General features: G+C 52.6%; 1 protein-coding gene across 1 annotated transcript in view; it reads left to right on the top strand.

Moving 5' to 3' along the window:
• The first annotated feature begins 1,650 nt into the window (after window positions 1-1,650).
• Window positions 1,651-18,610, top strand: part of LOC140400215 (protein Daple-like) — a 40,245-nt gene continuing 23,285 nt past the window's right edge. Inside the window, exons 1-3 of the mRNA XM_072489684.1 lie at window positions 1,651-1,887; window positions 16,055-16,191; window positions 16,935-17,043. Of these exons, the coding sequence (XP_072345785.1) occupies window positions 1,777-1,887; window positions 16,055-16,191; window positions 16,935-17,043 (357 nt within the window). The 5' untranslated portion in view covers window positions 1,651-1,776. The remainder of the gene's footprint in view (window positions 1,888-16,054; window positions 16,192-16,934; window positions 17,044-18,610) is intronic.

Genomic DNA, 18,610 nt, shown 5'->3' on the forward strand with positions numbered 1-18,610 from the left:
CAGGGAGAGAGATATTGGGGTGTGTTATCAGTGAGGGAGTGTTTAATACAGAGAGAGATATTGGGGTGTGTTATCAGTGAGAGAGTGTTTAATACAGACAGAGATATTGGGGTGTGTTATCAGTGAGGGAGTGTTTAATACAGAGAGAGATATTGGGGTGTGTTATCAGTGATAGAGTGTTTAATACAGACAGAGATATTGGGGTGTGTTATCAGTGAGAGAGTGTTTAATACAGAGAGAGAGATATTGGGGTGTGTTATCAGTGAGAGAGTGTTTAATACAGAGAGAGATATTGGGGTGTGTTATCAGTGAGAGAGTGTTTAGTACAGACAGAGATATTGGGGTGTGTTATCAGTGAGAGAGTGTTTAATACAGAGAGAGAGATATTGGGGTGTGTTATCAGTGAGGGAGTGTTTAATACAGAGAGAGATATTGGGGTGTGTTATCAGTGAGAGAGTGTTTAATACAGACAGAGATATTGGGGTGTGTTATCAGTGAGGGAGTGTTTAATACAGAGAGAGATATTGGGGTGTGTTAGCAGTGAGGGAGTGTTTAATACAGACAGAGATATTGGGGTGTGTTATCAGTGAGGGAGTGTTTAATACAGAGATAGATATTGGGGTGTGTTAGCAGTGAGGGAGTGTTTAATACAGACAGAGATATTGGGGTGTGTTATCAGTGAGGGAGTGTTTAATACAGAGAGAGATATTGGGGTGTGTTAGCAGTGAGGGAGTGTTTAATACAGACAGATATATTGGGGTGTGTTATCAGTGAGGGAGTGTTTAATACAGAGAGAGATATTGGGGTGTGTTATCAGTGAGAGAGTGTTTAATACAGACAGAGATATTGGGGAGTGTTATCAGTGAGAGAGTGTTTAATACAGACAGAGATATTGGGGTGTGTTATCAGTGAGAGAGTGTTTAATACAGACAGAGATATTGGGGAGTGTTATCAGTGAGAGAGTGTTTAATACAGACAGAGATATTGGGGTGTGTTATCAGTGAGAGAGTGTTTAATACAGACAGAGATATTGGGGTGTGTTAGCAGTGAGGGAGTGTTTAATACAGACAGAGATATTGGGGAGTGTTATCAGTGAGAGAGTGTTTAATACAGACAGAGATATTGGGGTGTGTTATCAGTGAGAGAGTGTTTAATACAGACAGAGATATTGGGGAGTGTTATCAGTGAGGGAGTGTTTAATACAGAGAGAGATATTGGTGTATGTTATCAGTGAGGGAGTGTTTAATACAGAGAGAGATATTGGGGTGTGTTATCAGTGAGGGAGTGTTTAATACAGACAGAGATATTGGGGTGTGTTATCAGTGAGGGAGTGTTTAATACAGACAGAGATATTGGGGTGTGTTATCAGCGAGGGAGTGTTTAATACAGACAGAGATATTGGGGTGTGTTATCAGTGATGGAGTGTTTAATACAGAGATATTGGGGTATCTGTACAGTCTCTGGGGACCTGTTCGGAGATTATTCTCTCCAGCAGGGGGCTCTGCCCCTGCTGTAGCCCCAGAATGTCAGTCTGCGGAAGTTGCACAGTAATTGAGAAAGTGTTTAACCCTGAGTAGGAGTAGATCTGTAGTTGAGGAAGTGTGTGCTGTCCGCCTGACAGTGTGCTCCTCTTCTCTCTGTGCTCTCGCTGGCGATATGGAAGTCTCGAGTCGGGGTTGCAGTCGCTGAAGATGATTCTGTGACCCTTCTTTCACAGTTTTGCTCCACTGCCCTCCCTCCCTCCCTCCTTCCCTCTCTCCCTCTCTGTCTGGGGGGATGGAGCACTGCAGTCGGTCTGTCAGCACTCGGAGGCACTCCATTCTGAAGAGTGACTCTCAGCTCAGTCACAAGCTGCAAATCTTCATGTCCAGCCCGCTGGCGAACTGGGTGAGTCTGATGTCTGAGTCTGTCTCTGAACAGGTCCTTGCCCTCCCGTCGCTCCACTCTCTTCTTACCTTCCCTTTCTCCCTCCTACCTCTGTCTGCCTCGCTCTCTCTGTCCCCACATTTTCATCTCTCCATTTCTCTGTCTGTTCCCAACTCTCCTTCTCTCGCCCCATTTTTCTCCATCTCTCTCTCTCTCTCCACCTCCCTCTCTCCCTTTCTCACTCTGCCCATCTCTCCCATTCCACTCTCCCCATCGCTCCCTTTCTCACTCTCTCCATCTCTCCCTTTCTCACTCTCTCCCTCCATCGGCCTCTCTTCCCATTTCTCTCTCCCCAGCTCTCTCTCCCCAGCTCTCTCTCTTCCCAGCTCTCTTTCTCCATCTCTCCCTCCATCGGTCTCTCTTCCCATTTCTCTCTCCCCATCTCTCTCGCTCTCCATCGGTCTAACTTCCCATTTCTCTCTCCCCATTTCTCTCTCCCCATCTCTCTCTCTCTCTCCATCTGTCTCTCTCTCCATCTGTCTCTCCATCTGTCTCTCCCCATCTCTTTCTCTCCATCTGTCTCTCTCTCCATCTGTCTCTCCATCTCTCTCTCTCCATCTGTCTCTCTCTCCATCTCTCTCTCCATCTGTCTCTCCCCATCTCTCTCTCCCATCTCTCTCTCTCTCCATCTCCCTCTCTCTCTCCATCTCTCTCTCCATCGGTCTCTCTCCCCATCCCTCGCTATTTCTTACACGCTCCATCTTCTCCCCCCATTCTTTCTCTCCATCTCTCTCTCTTTCTCTGTCTATTCATCCTTCGCTATTTCTTTCTCTCTTTCTCTCTCTCCCTATTTCTTTCTCCCTCCCTTTCTCACTGCATTGATCTCTTTCTAGCTCTCTCTCCGTCCCGACGATACCTGCTGTGCATCGGCGTTTGGTCTTCCTTTCTCCGCCCTGGGTCCGAGCTCCACAGGCACTGGGCCACCAAGACAACAGCTGAGACCCACAACCCTTGTGGGATTTTCCTTTGCGCTCTGTTAGAGAGTTCAGTTCCTGCGGCTGACGTTGGATGAAGTCGGGGCGCGAACGGTCCCACTTCACCCGGGGTTTGTGGATTGCCGCGGACTTGTAATGGAAAAGACAGCTCGCGATTGAACCAATCTGTGCACAGTAAGATCCCGCGAGCAGCAATGTGATAATGACCCAGATCACCCGGTGTTCCTGATTGAGGGATAAATATTGGGCCCCAGGACGGGCCACTGCCTCACGCCCACCCGAGAGGGCAGACAGGGTTTAATAGTGCAACTGACGACACCTCGAACAGTGCGGCACTCCCTCAGTACTGCCACTGCGAGGTGGTCGGCCTGGATTATTATAGATTTCATAGAATTTACAGTGCAGAAGGAGGCCATTCGGCCCATCGAGTCTGCACCGTCTCTTGGAACGAGCAACCTACCCAAGGTCCACACCTCCACCCTAACCCCATAACCCAGTAACTCCACCCAACACTGTGGGCAATTTTGGACACTAAGGGCAATTTAGCGTGGCCAATCCACCTAACCTGCACTTCTTTGGACTGTGGGAGGAAACCGGAGCACCCGGAGGAAACCCACGCAGACACGGGGAGGATGTGCAGACTCCGCACAGACAGTAACCCAAGCCGGAATCGAACCCGGGACCCTGGAGCTGTGAAGCAATTGTGCTATCCACAATGCTACCGTGCTGCCCCACAATGCTACCGTGCTGCCCCCATATTATGGACTCAACTCCCTGGAGTGCAGGGAGTTCGAACCCTCAATATTCGGACCCAGAGCTGACAGAGAGGAGAGATAGAGGGAGGAGAGAGAGAGAGAGGGGCGGTTTATTTAAGTCTAATATCATTTTGTAGATGTGCTCATTGATCTCCATGGCCCCAATCAGCTGGCAGCCGGTGTGCTGGTTAATACCCACAGGCCCAAGAGTGGGAGAATCGCTGCTTATTTCACCAAGTGGCCATGATCGCCAAGAAGGTGGCCATCTTGGAACCTGGCCTCTAAGAATCCGGCCTGTAGGCCAACACACATTTACCATTGAAAATTATATTGTTGAAGACTTCCCCAGACGGGCCATTCCTTCTACGGTTATAGGCCCCATTACCCGCCCCTCTCATCAGCCTCTTTCCTTATTTTGACAGCACTACAGGCCGGAGCCTGAGGCTCTATTAGTCCCATCCCTCGGGCAGCATAAATTCCCATGGGGCCACCGGCCAGGGCTGGTACGACTGCCGGCTGGCCAATTCTGCCGGTCGTTTTGCCCTTTTCTTCAATCAGCGATTGACAGGTCGGGTCTCAGGCGGAGAACGTTCTGGATTTTTAAAAAAAACAGGGCAGTGGAAAAAGCGATTTCGAGACTGAGTAGGAGGCTTGTGGTGAACTGGATGTGGTGTTTATACAGGGCTTTGTCACTGCTCTTACATTCCGTGCGTGTCAGTGTGTGTGTGTGAATGAGAAAGAACAAAGAAATGTACAGCACAGGAACAGGCCCTTCGGCCCTCCAAGCCCGTGCCGACCATGCTGCCCGACTAAACTACAATCTTCTACACTTCCTGGGTCCGTATCCCTCTATTCCCATCCTATTCATGTATTTGTCAAGATGCCCCTTAAATGTCACTATCGTCCCTGCTTCCACCACCTCCTCCGGTAGCGAGTTCTAGGCACCCACTACCCTCTGTGTAAAAAAACTTGCCTCGTACATCTACTCTAAACCTTGCCCCTCGCACCTTAAACCTATGCCCCCTAGTAATTGACCCCTCTACCCTGGGGAAAAGCCTCTGACTATCCACTCTGTCTATGCCCCTCATAATTTTGTAGACCTCTATCAGGTCACCCCTCAACCTCCGTCGTTCCAGTGAGAACAAACCGAGTTTATTCAACCGATCCTCATAGCTAATGCCCTCCATACCAGGCAACATCCTGGTAAATCTTTTCTGCACCCTCTCTAAAGCCTCCACCTCCTTCTGGTAGTGTGGCGACCAGAATTGAACACGATACTCCAAGTGTGGCCTAACTAAGGTTCTATGCAGCTGCAACATGATTTGCCAATTCTTATACTCAATGCCCCGGCCAATGAAGGCAAGCATACCGTATGCCTTCTTGATTACCTTCTCCACCTGTGTTGCCCCTTTCAGTGACCTGTGGACCTGTACACCTAGATCTCTCTGACTTTCAATACTCTTGAGGGTTCTACCATTCACTGCATATTCCCTACCTGCATTAGACCTTCCAAAATGCATGACCTCACATTTGTCCGGATTAAACTCCATCTGCCATCTCTCCGCCCAAGTCTCCAAACAATCTAAATCCTGCTGTAACCTCTGACAGTCCTCATCGCTATCCGCAATTCCACCAACCTTTGTGTCGTCTGCAAACTTACTAATCAGACCAGTTAAGTTTTCCTCCAAATCATTTATATATACTACAAACAGCAAAGGTCCCAACACTGATCCCTGTGGAACACCACTGGTCACAGCCCTCCAATTAGAAAAGCATCCTTCCATTGCTACCCTCTGCCTTCTATGACCTAGCCAGTTCTGTATCCACCTTGCCAGCTCACCCCTGATCCCGTGTGACTTCACCTTTTGTACTAGTCTACCATGAGGGACCTTGTCAATGGCCTTACTGAAGTCCATATAGACAACATCCACTGCCCTACCTGCATCAATCATCTTTGTGGCCTCCTCAAAAAACTCTATCAAGTTAGTGAGACACGACCTCCCCTTCACAAAACCATGCTGCCTCTCACTAATACGTCCATTTGCTTCCAAATGGGAGTAGATCCTGTCTCGAAGAAGTCTCTCCAGTAATTTCCCTACCACTGACGTAAGGCTCACCGGCCTGTAGTTTCCTGGATTATCCTTGCTACCCTTCTTAAACAGAGGAACAACATTGGTATTCTCCAGTCCTCCGGGACATCACCTGAAGACAGTGAGGATCCAAAGATTTCTGTCAAGGCCTCAGCAATTTCCTCTCTAGCCTCCTTCAGTATTCTGGGGTGGATCCCATCAGGCCCTGGGGACTTATCTACCTTAATATTTTTCAAGACGCCCAACACCTCGTCTTTTTGGATCTCAATGTGACCCAGGCTATCTACACACCCTTCTCCAGACTCAACATCTACCAATTCCTTCTCTTTGGTGAATACTGATGCAAAGTATTCATTTAGTACCTCGCCCATTTCCTCTGGCTCCACACATAGATTCCCTTGCCTATCCTTCAGTGGGCCAACCCTTTCCCTGGCTACCCTCTTGCTTTTTATGTACGTGTAAAAAGCCTTGGGATTTTCCTTAACCCTATTTGTGACCCCTTCTAGCCATCCTGACTCCTTTCTTAAGTTCCTTTCTACTTTCCTTATATTCCACACACGCTTCGTCTGTTCCCAGCCTTCTAGCCCTGACAAATGCCTCCTTTTTCTTTTTGACGAGGCCTACAATATCTCTCGTGATCCAAGGTCCCCGAACATTGCCGTATTTATCCTTGAGCCCACACATTTATACTCCGCCTCCTGGGCGGAGCCAGCAGGCAGGGATCTACCCCCGTACCTGTAGTACAGGGGCCTTACCGTAAGACCCATATATACAACATAATACAACAGTGGTGACTACCACATGTGCCCGCTTCCACCACATCCTCTGGCAGCGCGTTCCAGGCACCCACCACTCTCTGCATTGAAAACCTACCTCGCACATCCCCCTTAAACTTTCCCCTCTCACCTTGAACCTGTGCCCCCTTGTAATCGATACTTCCACCCTTGGAAAAAGCCTCTGACGATCCACCCTGTCTATGCCTCTCATTATTTTGTAGACCTCTATCAGGTCTCCCCTTGGCCTCCGTCTTTCCAGTGAAAACAATCCTAGTTTACTCAACCTCTCCTCATAGCCGCCACCCTCGAGACCAGGCAATATCCCTTCTTCTGCGCTCTCTCCAAATCTTCCGCGTCCTTCTGATAATGTGGTGACCAGAACTGCACGCGATACTCCAAATGCGGCCTAACCAAGGTTTTATCCAGCTGCAACGTCATTTCCCAACACTTGTATTCAATGCCCCAGCTGACGAAGGCAGGCACGCCATGTACCTTTGTAATCACCTTGGCCACCTGTGTTGCCACTTTCCGGGAACTGTGGACCTGCACGCCCAGATCCCTCTGTAACGCTCCTAAGGGTTCTGCCATTTACTGTATGTGGTAGTCGGGTATTAGGGGTATTACGGTACCCAGGTTGATGCTGTAAGATCATTGGTGTGGGAGGTACCTGAGACAGGAAGATCATTGGTGAGCTGGTTCCGCCCAGTAAGGCGGAGTATAAGAGTCTGTGTCTCCCTAGCAGCCGCATTCTGTACCTGCGCTGCTGGGGGAAACATCTAGTCCAATAAAGCCTTCAATTGTCATCCAATCTCGCTTCTGGAGTTATTGATCGAGCATCAATTTATTGGACTTGATTTTAAAGGATGGAGCTCCGAATCAAGCCGGAGTGTCTGCAACTCAGCCCCCACGCGGCAAACTCAGCGGCAATCTTCAAACACTGGCTGGCGTGCTTCAAAGGGTATCTCAGGACGGCCACGACTGCACCTACGGAGGACCAGAAACTGCAAGTTCTCAACTCGAGGGTGAGCCCAGAAATCTACACCCTCATCGAAGCTGCGGACGATTTCGAGGCCGCAATGACCCTGCTGAAAGGACACTATATTCGCCCAGTAAACCAGGTCTACGCCCGACATCTGCTAGCGAAGAGGCGACAAATCCCCAGGGGAATTCTACCGTGTGCTCCTGGTGTTAGGTAGGGACTGTGACTGCCCGCAAGTTTCAGCCAGCGACCACACAGAACTTTTGATCCGGGACGCATTCGTTGCAGGTATGCTGTCCTCCCAAATCCACCAGCGGCTGCTAGAAAAAGATACACTAGGCCTCAAGGAGGCACGGGCCCTTGCTAGCTCCCTGGATGTAGCATCCCGAAACGCCCGCGCTTACGTACCCGACTGCGCGGCGGCCCCTTGGGCAGCGTGGAACCCCGATGCATCCCCCATCAAGCTTGTGCTGCGCGACTACCAGGCAACCCCGGGGGGGCCCGCTGCTATTTTTGCGGGCAAGCTAAGCATCCCCAGCAGCTTTGCCCGGCCCGCTCAACCCTCTGCCAAGGACGTGACAGAAAGGGCCACTTTGTGGCGGTATGCCAGGCTCGGGCGGTCGCCGCCGTCTCCGGGGGCGAACCGGGACCGCCACCCCAACTCTCTCCATGAGCCACGTGCGGCCAGCGGGCGCCGCCATCTTCCTGTTCCAGAGCCACGTGCGGGCCCCGGGCGCCGCCATCTTGTTCCCCAGGGACCCCGTGCGACGGATGGATGCCGCCATCTTGCACAACCCCAGCCATGCGCGACCAGTGGGCGCCGTCATCTTGGCTGGAGTCTCAGGACCCCGATTCGGATGACCACACACCGCCCGAGGAAAACCTCCAACTTTTGCCACGGCTTGCGTCGGTGACCCTGGACCAGTCTCGGCCCCGAACGCTCTTGACCGCGACAACGAGCGTGCTCATCAATGGGCACAAAACATCCTGCCTGATCGACTCCGGGAGCACAGAGAGCTTCATACACCCCAACATGGTAAGGCGCTGTTCTCTCCCAATCCACCCAGGTCATCAAAAAATCTCCCTGGCCTCCGGGTCTCACTCGGTAGAGACCAAAGGGTTCTGCGTAGCGAACCTCACGGTCCAGGGAAGAGAATGAAAACATTTCCGTCTCTATGTCCCCCCTCACCTCTGCGCTGCCACGCTCCGAGGGCTAGATTTCCAATTTAAATTTGGCGGCCCCATACCCCCCCATCACTGTCTGCAGCCTCGCGACCCTCGAGGTCGATCCGCCTTCCCTTTTTGCGAACCTCACCCCGGATTGCAAACCCGTCGCCACCAGGAGCAGACGGTATAGCGCCCAGGGCCGGACCTTCATTAGGCCGGAAGTCCAGCGGTTACTGAAGGAAGGTATTATTGAGGCTAGCAACAGTCCCTGGAGAGCTCAAGTAGTGGTTGTAAAGACCGGGGAGAAGCATAGGATGGTCATCGATTATAGTCAGACCATCAACAGGTATACGCAGCTCGATGCGTACCCTCTCCCCCGCATATCTGGGGCGTCATTCTCCGATCCCCCGCCGGGTCGGAGAATGGCCGTTGGCCGCCGTGAATCCCGCCCCCGCCGAAGTCTCCGGTACCGGAGATTGGGCGGGGGCGGGAATCGGGCCGCGCCGGTTGGCGGGACCCCCCGCTGGATTCTCCGGCCCGGATGGGCCGAAGTCCCGCCCAGAAATTGCCTGTCCCGCCGGCGTAAATCAAAGCTGGTATTTACCGGCGGGACCAGGCGGCGTGGGCGGGCTCCGGGGTCCTGGGGGGGGGGGGGGGATCTGGCCCCGGGGGGTGCCCCCACGGTGGCCTGGCCCGCGATCGGGGCCCACCGATCGGCGGGCGGGCCTGTGCCGTGGGGGGCACTCTTTCCCTTCCGCCTCCGCCACGGCCTTCACTCTGGCGGAGGCGGAAGAGACCCTCTCCCCTGCGCATGCGCGGGGATGTCATCAGCAGCCGCTGACGCTCCCGCGCATGCGCCGACCCGCGTCGCCCGGCGAAGACCTTTTGGCGCCGGCTGGCGTGGCGCCAAAGGCCTTTCCCGCCGGCCAGCGGAGCGGAAACCACTCCGGCTCGGGCCTAGCTCTCAAGGTGAGGGTTTGTCCCCTAAAGGTGCAGAGACTTCCGCACCTTTGGGGCGGCCCGACGCCAGAGTGGTTCCCGCCGCTCCATCACGCCGGGACCCCCCGCCCCGCCGGGTAGGGGAGAATCCCGCCCCTGGTCTTTTCCACGGTGGATCTAAAACCCGCCGACCACCAGCTCCCCATCCGCCCTCGCGACCGCAAATACACTGCATTCGAAGCAGACGGGCGGCTCTACACTTCCGAAGGGTTCCCTTCGGTGTCACAAAAGGAGTCTCGGTCTTCCAACGGGAGATGGACCGAATGGTTGACCGGTACGGTTTGCGGGCCACGTTTCCGTACCTCGATAACGTCACCATCTGCGGCCACGACCAGCAGGACCACGACACCAACCTCCGAAAATTCCTCTATACCGCAAAAATCCTTAATCTAACCTACAACAAGGATAAGTAAGCGTTCAGCACCGACCGTCTAGCCATCCTCGGCTACGTAGTGCATGATGGAGTTATAGGCCCAGATCCCGAACGCATGCGCCCCCTCATGGAGTTTCCCCTCCCCCACTGCTCCAAGGCCCTGAAACGCTGCCTGGGATTTTTTTCATATTATGGCCAGTGGGTCCCCAACTATGCGGACAAGGCCCGCCCACTAATTCAATCCACAATTTTTCCCGTCGGCAGAGGCCCGCCAGGCCTTCAGCCGCATCAAAGCGGACATCGCAAAGGCCACGATGCGCGCAATCGATGAATCCCTTCCCTTCCAAGTCGAGAGCGACGCGTCCGACGTAGCTCTGGCGGCCACCCTCAACCAAGCGGGCAGGCCCGTGGCCTTCTTCTCACGTACCCTCCATGCTTCAGAAATCCGCCACTCCTCAGTTGAAAAGGAGGCCCAGGCCATAGTAGAAGCTGTGCGGCACTGGAGGCATTACCTGGCCGGCAGGAGATTCACGCTCCTCACTGACCAACGGTCGGTTGCTTTCATGTTCGATAATGCACAGCGGGGCAAGATAAAGAATGATAAGATCTTACAGGAGAGGATCGAACTCTCCACCTACAACTATGAGTCTTGTATCGTCCCGGGAAGCTAAACGAGCCTCCTGATGCCCTATCCCACGGCACATGTGCCAACGCACAAGTGGACCGTCTCCGGGCCCTCCACGAGGACCTTTGCCACCCGGGGGTCACTCGCTTTTTCCATTTTGTCAAGACCCGCAACCTGCCCTACTCCATCGAGGAGGTCAGGACCGCCACCAGGAATTGCCAAATCTGCGCGGAGTGCAAGCCGCACTTCTACAGGCCAGAGAAAGCGCACCTGATAAAGGCTTCCCGTCCCTTTGAACGCCTCAGTATGGACTTCAAAGGGCCCCTCCCCTCCACCGACCGCAACACGTACTTCCTGAGCGTGATTGACGAGTACTCCCAGTTCGCATTCGCCATTCCCTGCCCCGACATGGCCACAGCCACCGTCGTAAAAGCCCTCCACAGTATCTTTACACTGTTTGGTTTCCCCGCCTACATACACAGTGTTAGGGGTTCCTCCTTTATGAGCGACGAACTGCGTCAATTCCTGCTCAGCAAGGGCATCACCTCGAGCAGGACGACCAGTTACAACCCCCGGGGAAAGGGACAGGTAGAGAGGGTCTCCTGCCCAAGCCCACACCTCCACCCTATCCCCATAATCCAGTTACCCCACCCAACACTAAGGGCAATTTTGGACACTAAGGGCAATTTATCGCGGCCAATCCACCCAACCTGCACATCTTTGGACTGTGGGAGGAAACCGGAGCACCCGGAGGAAACCCACGCAGACACGGGGAGAACGTGCAGACAGACAGTGACCCAAACCGGGAATCGAACCTGGGACCCTGGAGCTGTGAAGCAATTGTGCTAACCACTATGCTACCATGCTGCCCTCATGATGAGGACTCGTCTACTGAGGTAGTATGGGCTGAGGTTAGAAACAGGAAAGGAGAGGTAACCCTGTTAGGGGTTTTCTATAGGCCTCCGAAACGTTCCAGAGATGTAGAGGAAAGGATTGCAAAGATGATCTGGATAGGAGCGAAAGCAACAGGGTAGTTGTTATGGGGGACTTTAACTTTCCAAATATTGACTGGAAACGCTAGAGTTCGAGTCCTTTAGATGGGTCTGTTTTTGTCCAATGTGTGCAGGAGGGTTTCCTGACACAGTATGTAGATAGGCCAACGAGAGGCGAGGCCATACTGGATTTGGTACTGGGTAATGAACCAGAATAGGTGCTAGATTTGGAGGTAGGTGAGCACTTTAGTGATAGTGACCACAATTCGATTACGTTTACTTTAGTGATGGAAAGATATAGGTATATACCGCAGGGCAAGAGTTATATCTGGGGGAAAGGCAATTATGATGTGATGAGGCAAGACTTAGGATGCATTGGATGGAGAGGAAAACTGCAGGGGACGGGCACAATGGAAATGTGGAACAGCTACTGTGTGTCCTTGATAAGTATGTACCTGTCAGGCAGGGAGGAAGTGGTCGAGCAAGGGAACCGTGGTTTACTAAGGCAGTCGAAACACTTGTCAAGAGGAAGAAGGAGGCTTATGCAAAGGTGAGACATGAAGGTTCAGTTAGGGCGCTCGAGAGTTACAAGTTAGCTAGGAAGGACATAAAGAGAGAGCTAAGAAGAGCCAGGAGGGGACATGAGGAGTCTTTGGCAGGTAGGATCAAGGATAACCCTAAAGCTTTCTATAGATATGTCAGGAATAAACGAATGACTAGGGTAAGAGTAGGGCCAGTCAAGGACAGTAGTGGGAAGTTGTGCTTGGAGTCCGAGGAGATAGGAGAGGTGCTAAATGAATATTTTTCGTCAGTATTCACACAGGAAAAAGACAATGTTGTCGAGGAGAATACTGAGATTCAGGCTACTAGACTAGACTAGACTAGGACTAGACTAAGGAGGAGGTGTTAGCAATTCTGGAAAGTGTGAAATTAGATAAATCCCCTGGGCCGGATGGGATTTATCCTAGGATTCTCTGGGAAGCTAGGGAGGAGATTGCTGAGCCTTTGGCTTTGATCTTTAAGTCATCTTTGTCAACAGGAATAGTGCCAGAAGACTGGAGGATAGCAAATGTTGTCCCCTTATTCAAGAAGGGGAGTAGAGACAACCCCGGTAACTATAGACCAGTGAGCCTTACTTCTGTTGTGGGCAAAATCTTGGAAAGGTTTATAAGAGATAGGATGTATAATCATCTGGAAAGGCTACTGCAGAAAATACGGAGGCATGGGATTCAGGGTGATTTAGCAGTTTGGATCAGAAATTGGCTAGCTGGAAGAAGACAAAGGGTGGTAGTTGATGGGAAATGTTCAGACTGGAGTCCAGTTACTGGTGGTGTACCACAAGTATCTGTTTTGGGGCCACTGCTGTTTGTCATTTTTATAAATGACCTGGAGGAGGGCGTAGAAGGATGGGTGAGTAAATTTGCAGATGACACTAAAGTCGGTGGAGTTGTGGACAGTGCGGAAGAATGTTACAAGTTACAGAGGGACATAGATAAGCTGCAGCGCTGGGCTGAGAGGTGGCAAATGGAGTTTAATGCAGAAAAGTGTGAGGTGATTCATTTTGGAAGGAATAACAGGAAGACAGAGTACTGGGCTAATGGTAAGATTCTTGGCAGTGTGGATGAGCAGAGAGATCTCTGTGTCCATGTACATAGATCCCTGAAAGTTGCCACCCAGGTTGAGAGGGTTGTTAAGAAGGCGTACGGTGTGTTAGCTTTTATTGGTAGAGGGATTGAGTTTCGGTGCCATGAGGTAATGTTGCAGCTGTACAAAACTCTGGTGCGGCCGCATTTGGAGTATTGCGTGCAATTCTGGTCGCCGCATTATAGGAAGGATGTGGAAGCTTTGGAAAGGGTGCAGAGGAGTTTACCAGAATGTTGCCTGGTATGGAGGGAAGATCTTATGATGAAAGGCTGAGGGACATGAGGCTGTTTTCGTTAGAGAGAAGAAGGTTAAGAGGTGACTTAATTGAGGCATACAAGATGATCAGAGGATTGGATAGGGTGGACAGTGAGAGCCTTCTTCCTCGGATGGTGATGTCTAGCACGAGGGGACATAGCTTTAAGTTGAGGGGAGATAGATATAAGACAGATGTCAGAGGTAGGTTCTTTACTCAGAGAGTAGTAAGGGCGTGGAATGCCCTGTCTGCAACAGTAGTGGACTCACCAACACTAAGGGCATTCAAATGGTAATTGGGTTGGATTTGTTTATTGTCACATGTACCGAGGGACAGTGAAAAGTATTTTTCTGCGAGCAGCTCAACAGATCATTAAGTACATGGGGGAAGAAAAGGGAATAAAAGAAAATACATAATAGGGCAACACAACATATACAATGTAACTATATAAGCACTGGCATCGGATGAAGCATACAGGGTGTAGTGTTAATGAGGTCAGTCCATAAGAGGGTCATTTAGGAGTCTGGTGACAGTGGGGAAGAAGCTGTTTTTGAGTCTGTTCGTGCGTGTTCTCAGACTTCTGTATCTCCCGCCCGATGGAAGAAGTTGGAAGAGGGAGTAAGCCGGGTGGGAGGGGTCTTTGATGATGCTGCCCGCTTTCCCCAGGCAGCGGGAGGTGTAGATGGAGTCAATGGATGGGAGGCGGGTTCGTGTGATGGACTGGGTGGTGTTCGCGACTCTCTGCAGTTTCTTGCGGTCCTGGGCCGAGCAGTTGCCATACCAGGCTGTGATGCAGCCCGATAGGATGCTTTCTATGGTGCATCTGTAAAAGTTGGTAAGAGTCAATGTGGACATGCCGAATTTCCTTAGATTCCTGAGGAAGTATAGGCGCTGTTGTGCTTTCTTGGTGGTAGTGTCGATGTGGGTGGACCAGGACAGATATTTGGAGATGTGCACCCCTAGGAATTTGAAGCTGCTAACCATCTCCACCTCGGCCCCGTTGACGCTGACAGAGGTGTGTACAGTACTTTGCTTCCTGACGTCAATTACCAGCTCTTTGGAGACATATGGACATATGGACGATAAGGGAATAGTGTAGATGGGCTTTAGAGTGGTTTCACAGGTCGGCGCAACATTGAGGGCCGAAGGGCCTGTACTGCGCTGTAATGTTCTCTGTTCACCTTTCCCCAAACCCCCCCGCCGGCTGAGCCCCTTAACTCAGACTTTACCTTCTCCAACCCTAGGAAGTGGTGTACAGGTCCCCCAGCCAAGCCGCTACCCCCGGTGGCGATGCCGACCGCCACTCCAGCAAAATTCACCGCCGTGCGATCAGAGAGGCGAAGGCCACGACATCGGCCTTCCTCCTCTCCATGAGCTCCGGCTTCTCTGAGACCCCAAATATCGCCACCAAAGGGTCCGGGTCCACTCCCTCCTCCACTATCCTGGCCAAGACCGCGAACACTCCCGCCCAGAATCTTCCCAATTTATCGCAACCCCAAAACATGTGCGCGTGATTCGCTGGCCCCCGCCCACACCTCTCACCCTCATCTGCTGCCCCCTGAAAGAACCCACTCATTCTCGCCCGAGTCATACGTACCCTGTGCACCACCTTAAACTGTATCAGGCTCATCCTCGCACAAGAGGAGGTCCCGTTTACCCTGCGCAGTGTCACACTCTATACTCCCAAATGATCTCCCCTTCATCGTCACCACCCGCTCGCCTCCCTGCTCCCCCAGCCACTTGTATATATCCCCAATTCTTCCCTCCCCTCCCACATCCGGAAGCAGCAGTCGCTCCAGCAGGGTGTATTCTCCAGACCTTCTTGCACAAGTCCCTAACCTGTAGATACCTGAACTCACTCCCCCTCGGCAGCTCTACCCTCTCCTTTACTCTCTGTCTGTCTGTCTGTCTCTCTCTCTCTTTGTCTCTCTGTCTGTCTCTATCTCTCTGTCTCTCTCTCTGTCTTTGTCTCTCTCTCTCTCTCTCTTTGCCTGTCTCTCTCTCTCTTTGTCTGTCTCTCTCTGTCTCTGTCTCTCTCTCTGTCTGTCTCTCTCTGTCTCTGTCTCTCTCTCTTTGTCTCTGTCTGTCTCTATCTCTCTGTCTGTCTCTGTCTCTCTCTCTGTCTGTCTCTCTCGCTCTCTCCCTCTCTCTCTCTCCCTTTCTCCCTCTCTCCCTCTGTCTCTCTCCCTCTGTCTCTCTCTCTCTCTGTCTGTGTCTCTCTCTCCCTCTCTCTCTTTGTCTCTCTGTCTCTGTCTCTCTCTCTTTCTCTCTCTCTGTCTCTCTCTGTATCTCTCTCTCTCTCTGTCTCTCTCTCTGTGTCTCTCTCTCTGTCTGTCTCTGTCTCTCTCTCTCTGTCTGTCTCTGTCTCTCTCTCTTTGTCTATCTGTCTTTGTCTCTCTCTGTCTCTGTCTCTCTCTCTCTCCCTCTGTCTGTCTCTGTCTCTCTCGCTCTCTCTCTTTGTCTCTCTCTCTCTCTCTCCCCCTCTCTCTCTCTGGCACCCAATGACCTTCCTAATCTCTCACAATCCTGCCTCCCCGTAGGTGAAAACCTTCGATTCTTCCCTCGATGGGGGCAACACGCAGTACATGGAGGTGAAGACTGGGGGCCGCAGAGATTGCCAGGCCGACTACCTCAAGCTGGTGGACGGAGTTTTCCTCAACAAAGTCATGAGGCAGATGTAGGTTGGCATGGGAACGGGGCCTAGTGTTGTGCCAACACCTGTGACCTGCGGGTGGGCTCTCTCGGTCTCCGCTCCATCCCCTCCGATTCCTGACCCTCACTGTGCCCCTCCCACCTCCACAGGCTCAAACTCTCGCTAGGCCTCACCACGGCCATCGTTGGCCGTTTGACGAGGATTGTGGGATCGGATCAACCACAAATCCCTCATCCTGATATCCGTGACGTAATTGGGGGGGAGGGGGGGGGGGGGGGTGGGTGCGGAGATCCTGGAGGATCATGGGGCGGAAGGAGAGAGAAAATGAAGGGCGAGGAGGCCACCCCCCCCCCTCCCCCGGCGAGAAGTTGGCCAGCTATTCAACTGCATGGGGCATCAAAGCTTCACCCGAACCCAGTGCGCCGCCGCGACTCAGGCTGAGGGGACGGTGGGGGTGGAGACAGGGGTGGCGAGGGTGTCTCCTGGAACGGAACCCCCGCCCACCTTTTCCGCCATCCACCCGCATCTCACCACTCCGACCCAGGGAGGGCACTGAGGCACATCAAATTGGCGCTCCATTCAATTGAGGACAAGAGCTGGGACTGTGCCTTTAACTTAGTGAACCATTGTGGACTGCGCCTCACGGGATGTGTAATCAGGACAGGTGTCCGGATGTTGGGCAGGAAAGGTGGGGTTTGGACGGTCGGCTAGCTCCCTGATGGATAAACAGGAACATGTGTCCCCTGGTGTTTTATTCTCTGTTTCAGCGACCCTAACCCCCAGAACGAGAGGATCTATCGCAACGAGAGCAATGACGAGGTCCTCCGTGTCCAGAACCTCACCATCCTGGTCCAACACATCAAAAGCTTTTACCAGGTAAGAGAGTCCATGGAGCGGCAAATGGCGACAGGAGGCCTGAGACCTGAGGCCAGGACGGCCATCTTGAATCAGGGCCTCATCCCACCTGACTGATTGGTTGTGCAGCTTCATTGCAGGTGAAGTTCCCCTTCCGACCTCTCGCATTTTCCTCAATTGTCCATGGCTAGGATGGTCTTCAATTTGTTCCTCCCTATCTCTGTAACGTCCTCCAGCTCCTACAACCCTCCCTATCTCTGTATCCTTCTCCAGCCCCTACAACCCTCCCTATCTCTGTAACCTCCTCCAGCCCCTACAACCCTCCTTATCTCTGTAACCTCCTCCAGCCCCTACAACCCTCCCTATCTCTGTAACCTCCTCCAGCCCCTACAACCTTCCCTATTTCTGTAACCTCCTCCAGCCCCTACAACCCTCCCTATCTCTGTAACCTCCTCCAGCCCCTACAACCTTCCCTATTTCTGTAACCTCCTCCAGCCCCTACAACCCTCCCTATCTCTGTAACCTCCTCCAGCCACTACAACGCTATCTCTGTAACTTCTTCCAGCCCCCACAACCCTCCCTATCTCCGTAACCTCCTCCAGCCCCTACAACCCTATCTCCATAAACTCCTCCACCCTCCCTATCTCTGTAACCACCTCCAGCCCCGACATCCCTCCCTATCTCTGTAACCTCCTCCAGCCCCCACAACCCTCCCTATCTCTGTAACCTCCTCCATCCCCGACAACCCTCCCTATCTCTGTAACCTCCTCCAGCCCCCACAACTCTCCCTATCTCTGTAACCTCCTCCAGGCCCTACAACCTTCCCTATCTCTGTAACCTCCTCCAGCCCCTACAACCCTCCCTATCTCTGTAACCTCCTCCAGCCCCGACTACCCTCCCTATCTCTGTAACCTCCTCCAGCCCCTACAACCCTCCCTATCTCTGTAACCTCCTCCAGTCCCGACAACCCTCCCTATCTCTGTAACCTCCTCCAGCCCCCACAACTCTCCCTATCTCTGTAACCTCCTCCAGGCCCTACAACCTTCCCTATCTCTGTAACCTCCTCCAGCCCCTACAACCCTCCCTGTCAGTGTAACCTCCTCCAGCCCGACAACCCTCCCTATCTCTGTCACCTCCTCCAGCCCCTACAACCCTCCGAGATCTTTGCCCTCCTCCGATTCCGGGCAAATCAGCGGGCAGGTTCCTTGCACGGAAGCCATGGGACTTCATGGGGGGGTCCAGAGTCGACATTGGGGAATCCCAGGGTAACTCCCTCCCGACTGTATCCCACTGTGCCGACCACACCTCTGTCCTGCTATTGGGATAACACGTACCCAGGAATGGTGAGAGCGGTGACTGTAAGGTAAGCCCATAATTCACAGGAGCACAATTAGGCCATTCGGCCCATCGAGTCTGCTCCGCCATTCAGTCATGGCTGATATGTTTCTCACGCCCATTCCCCTGCCTTCACCCCTCAACCTCTGATCCCCTGTCAGCATTCCTATGTCCGGCTATTGGGTGGCTGGACCCTCTCAACCAGAGGTATTGGCGGCGCCATGGGGCACCATGGGAAGATTCGCCGTGTACA

The sequence above is a fragment of the Scyliorhinus torazame genome, chromosome 24, assembly GCF_047496885.1.
Source record: "Scyliorhinus torazame isolate Kashiwa2021f chromosome 24, sScyTor2.1, whole genome shotgun sequence".
NCBI lineage: Eukaryota > Metazoa > Chordata > Chondrichthyes > Carcharhiniformes > Scyliorhinidae > Scyliorhinus > Scyliorhinus torazame.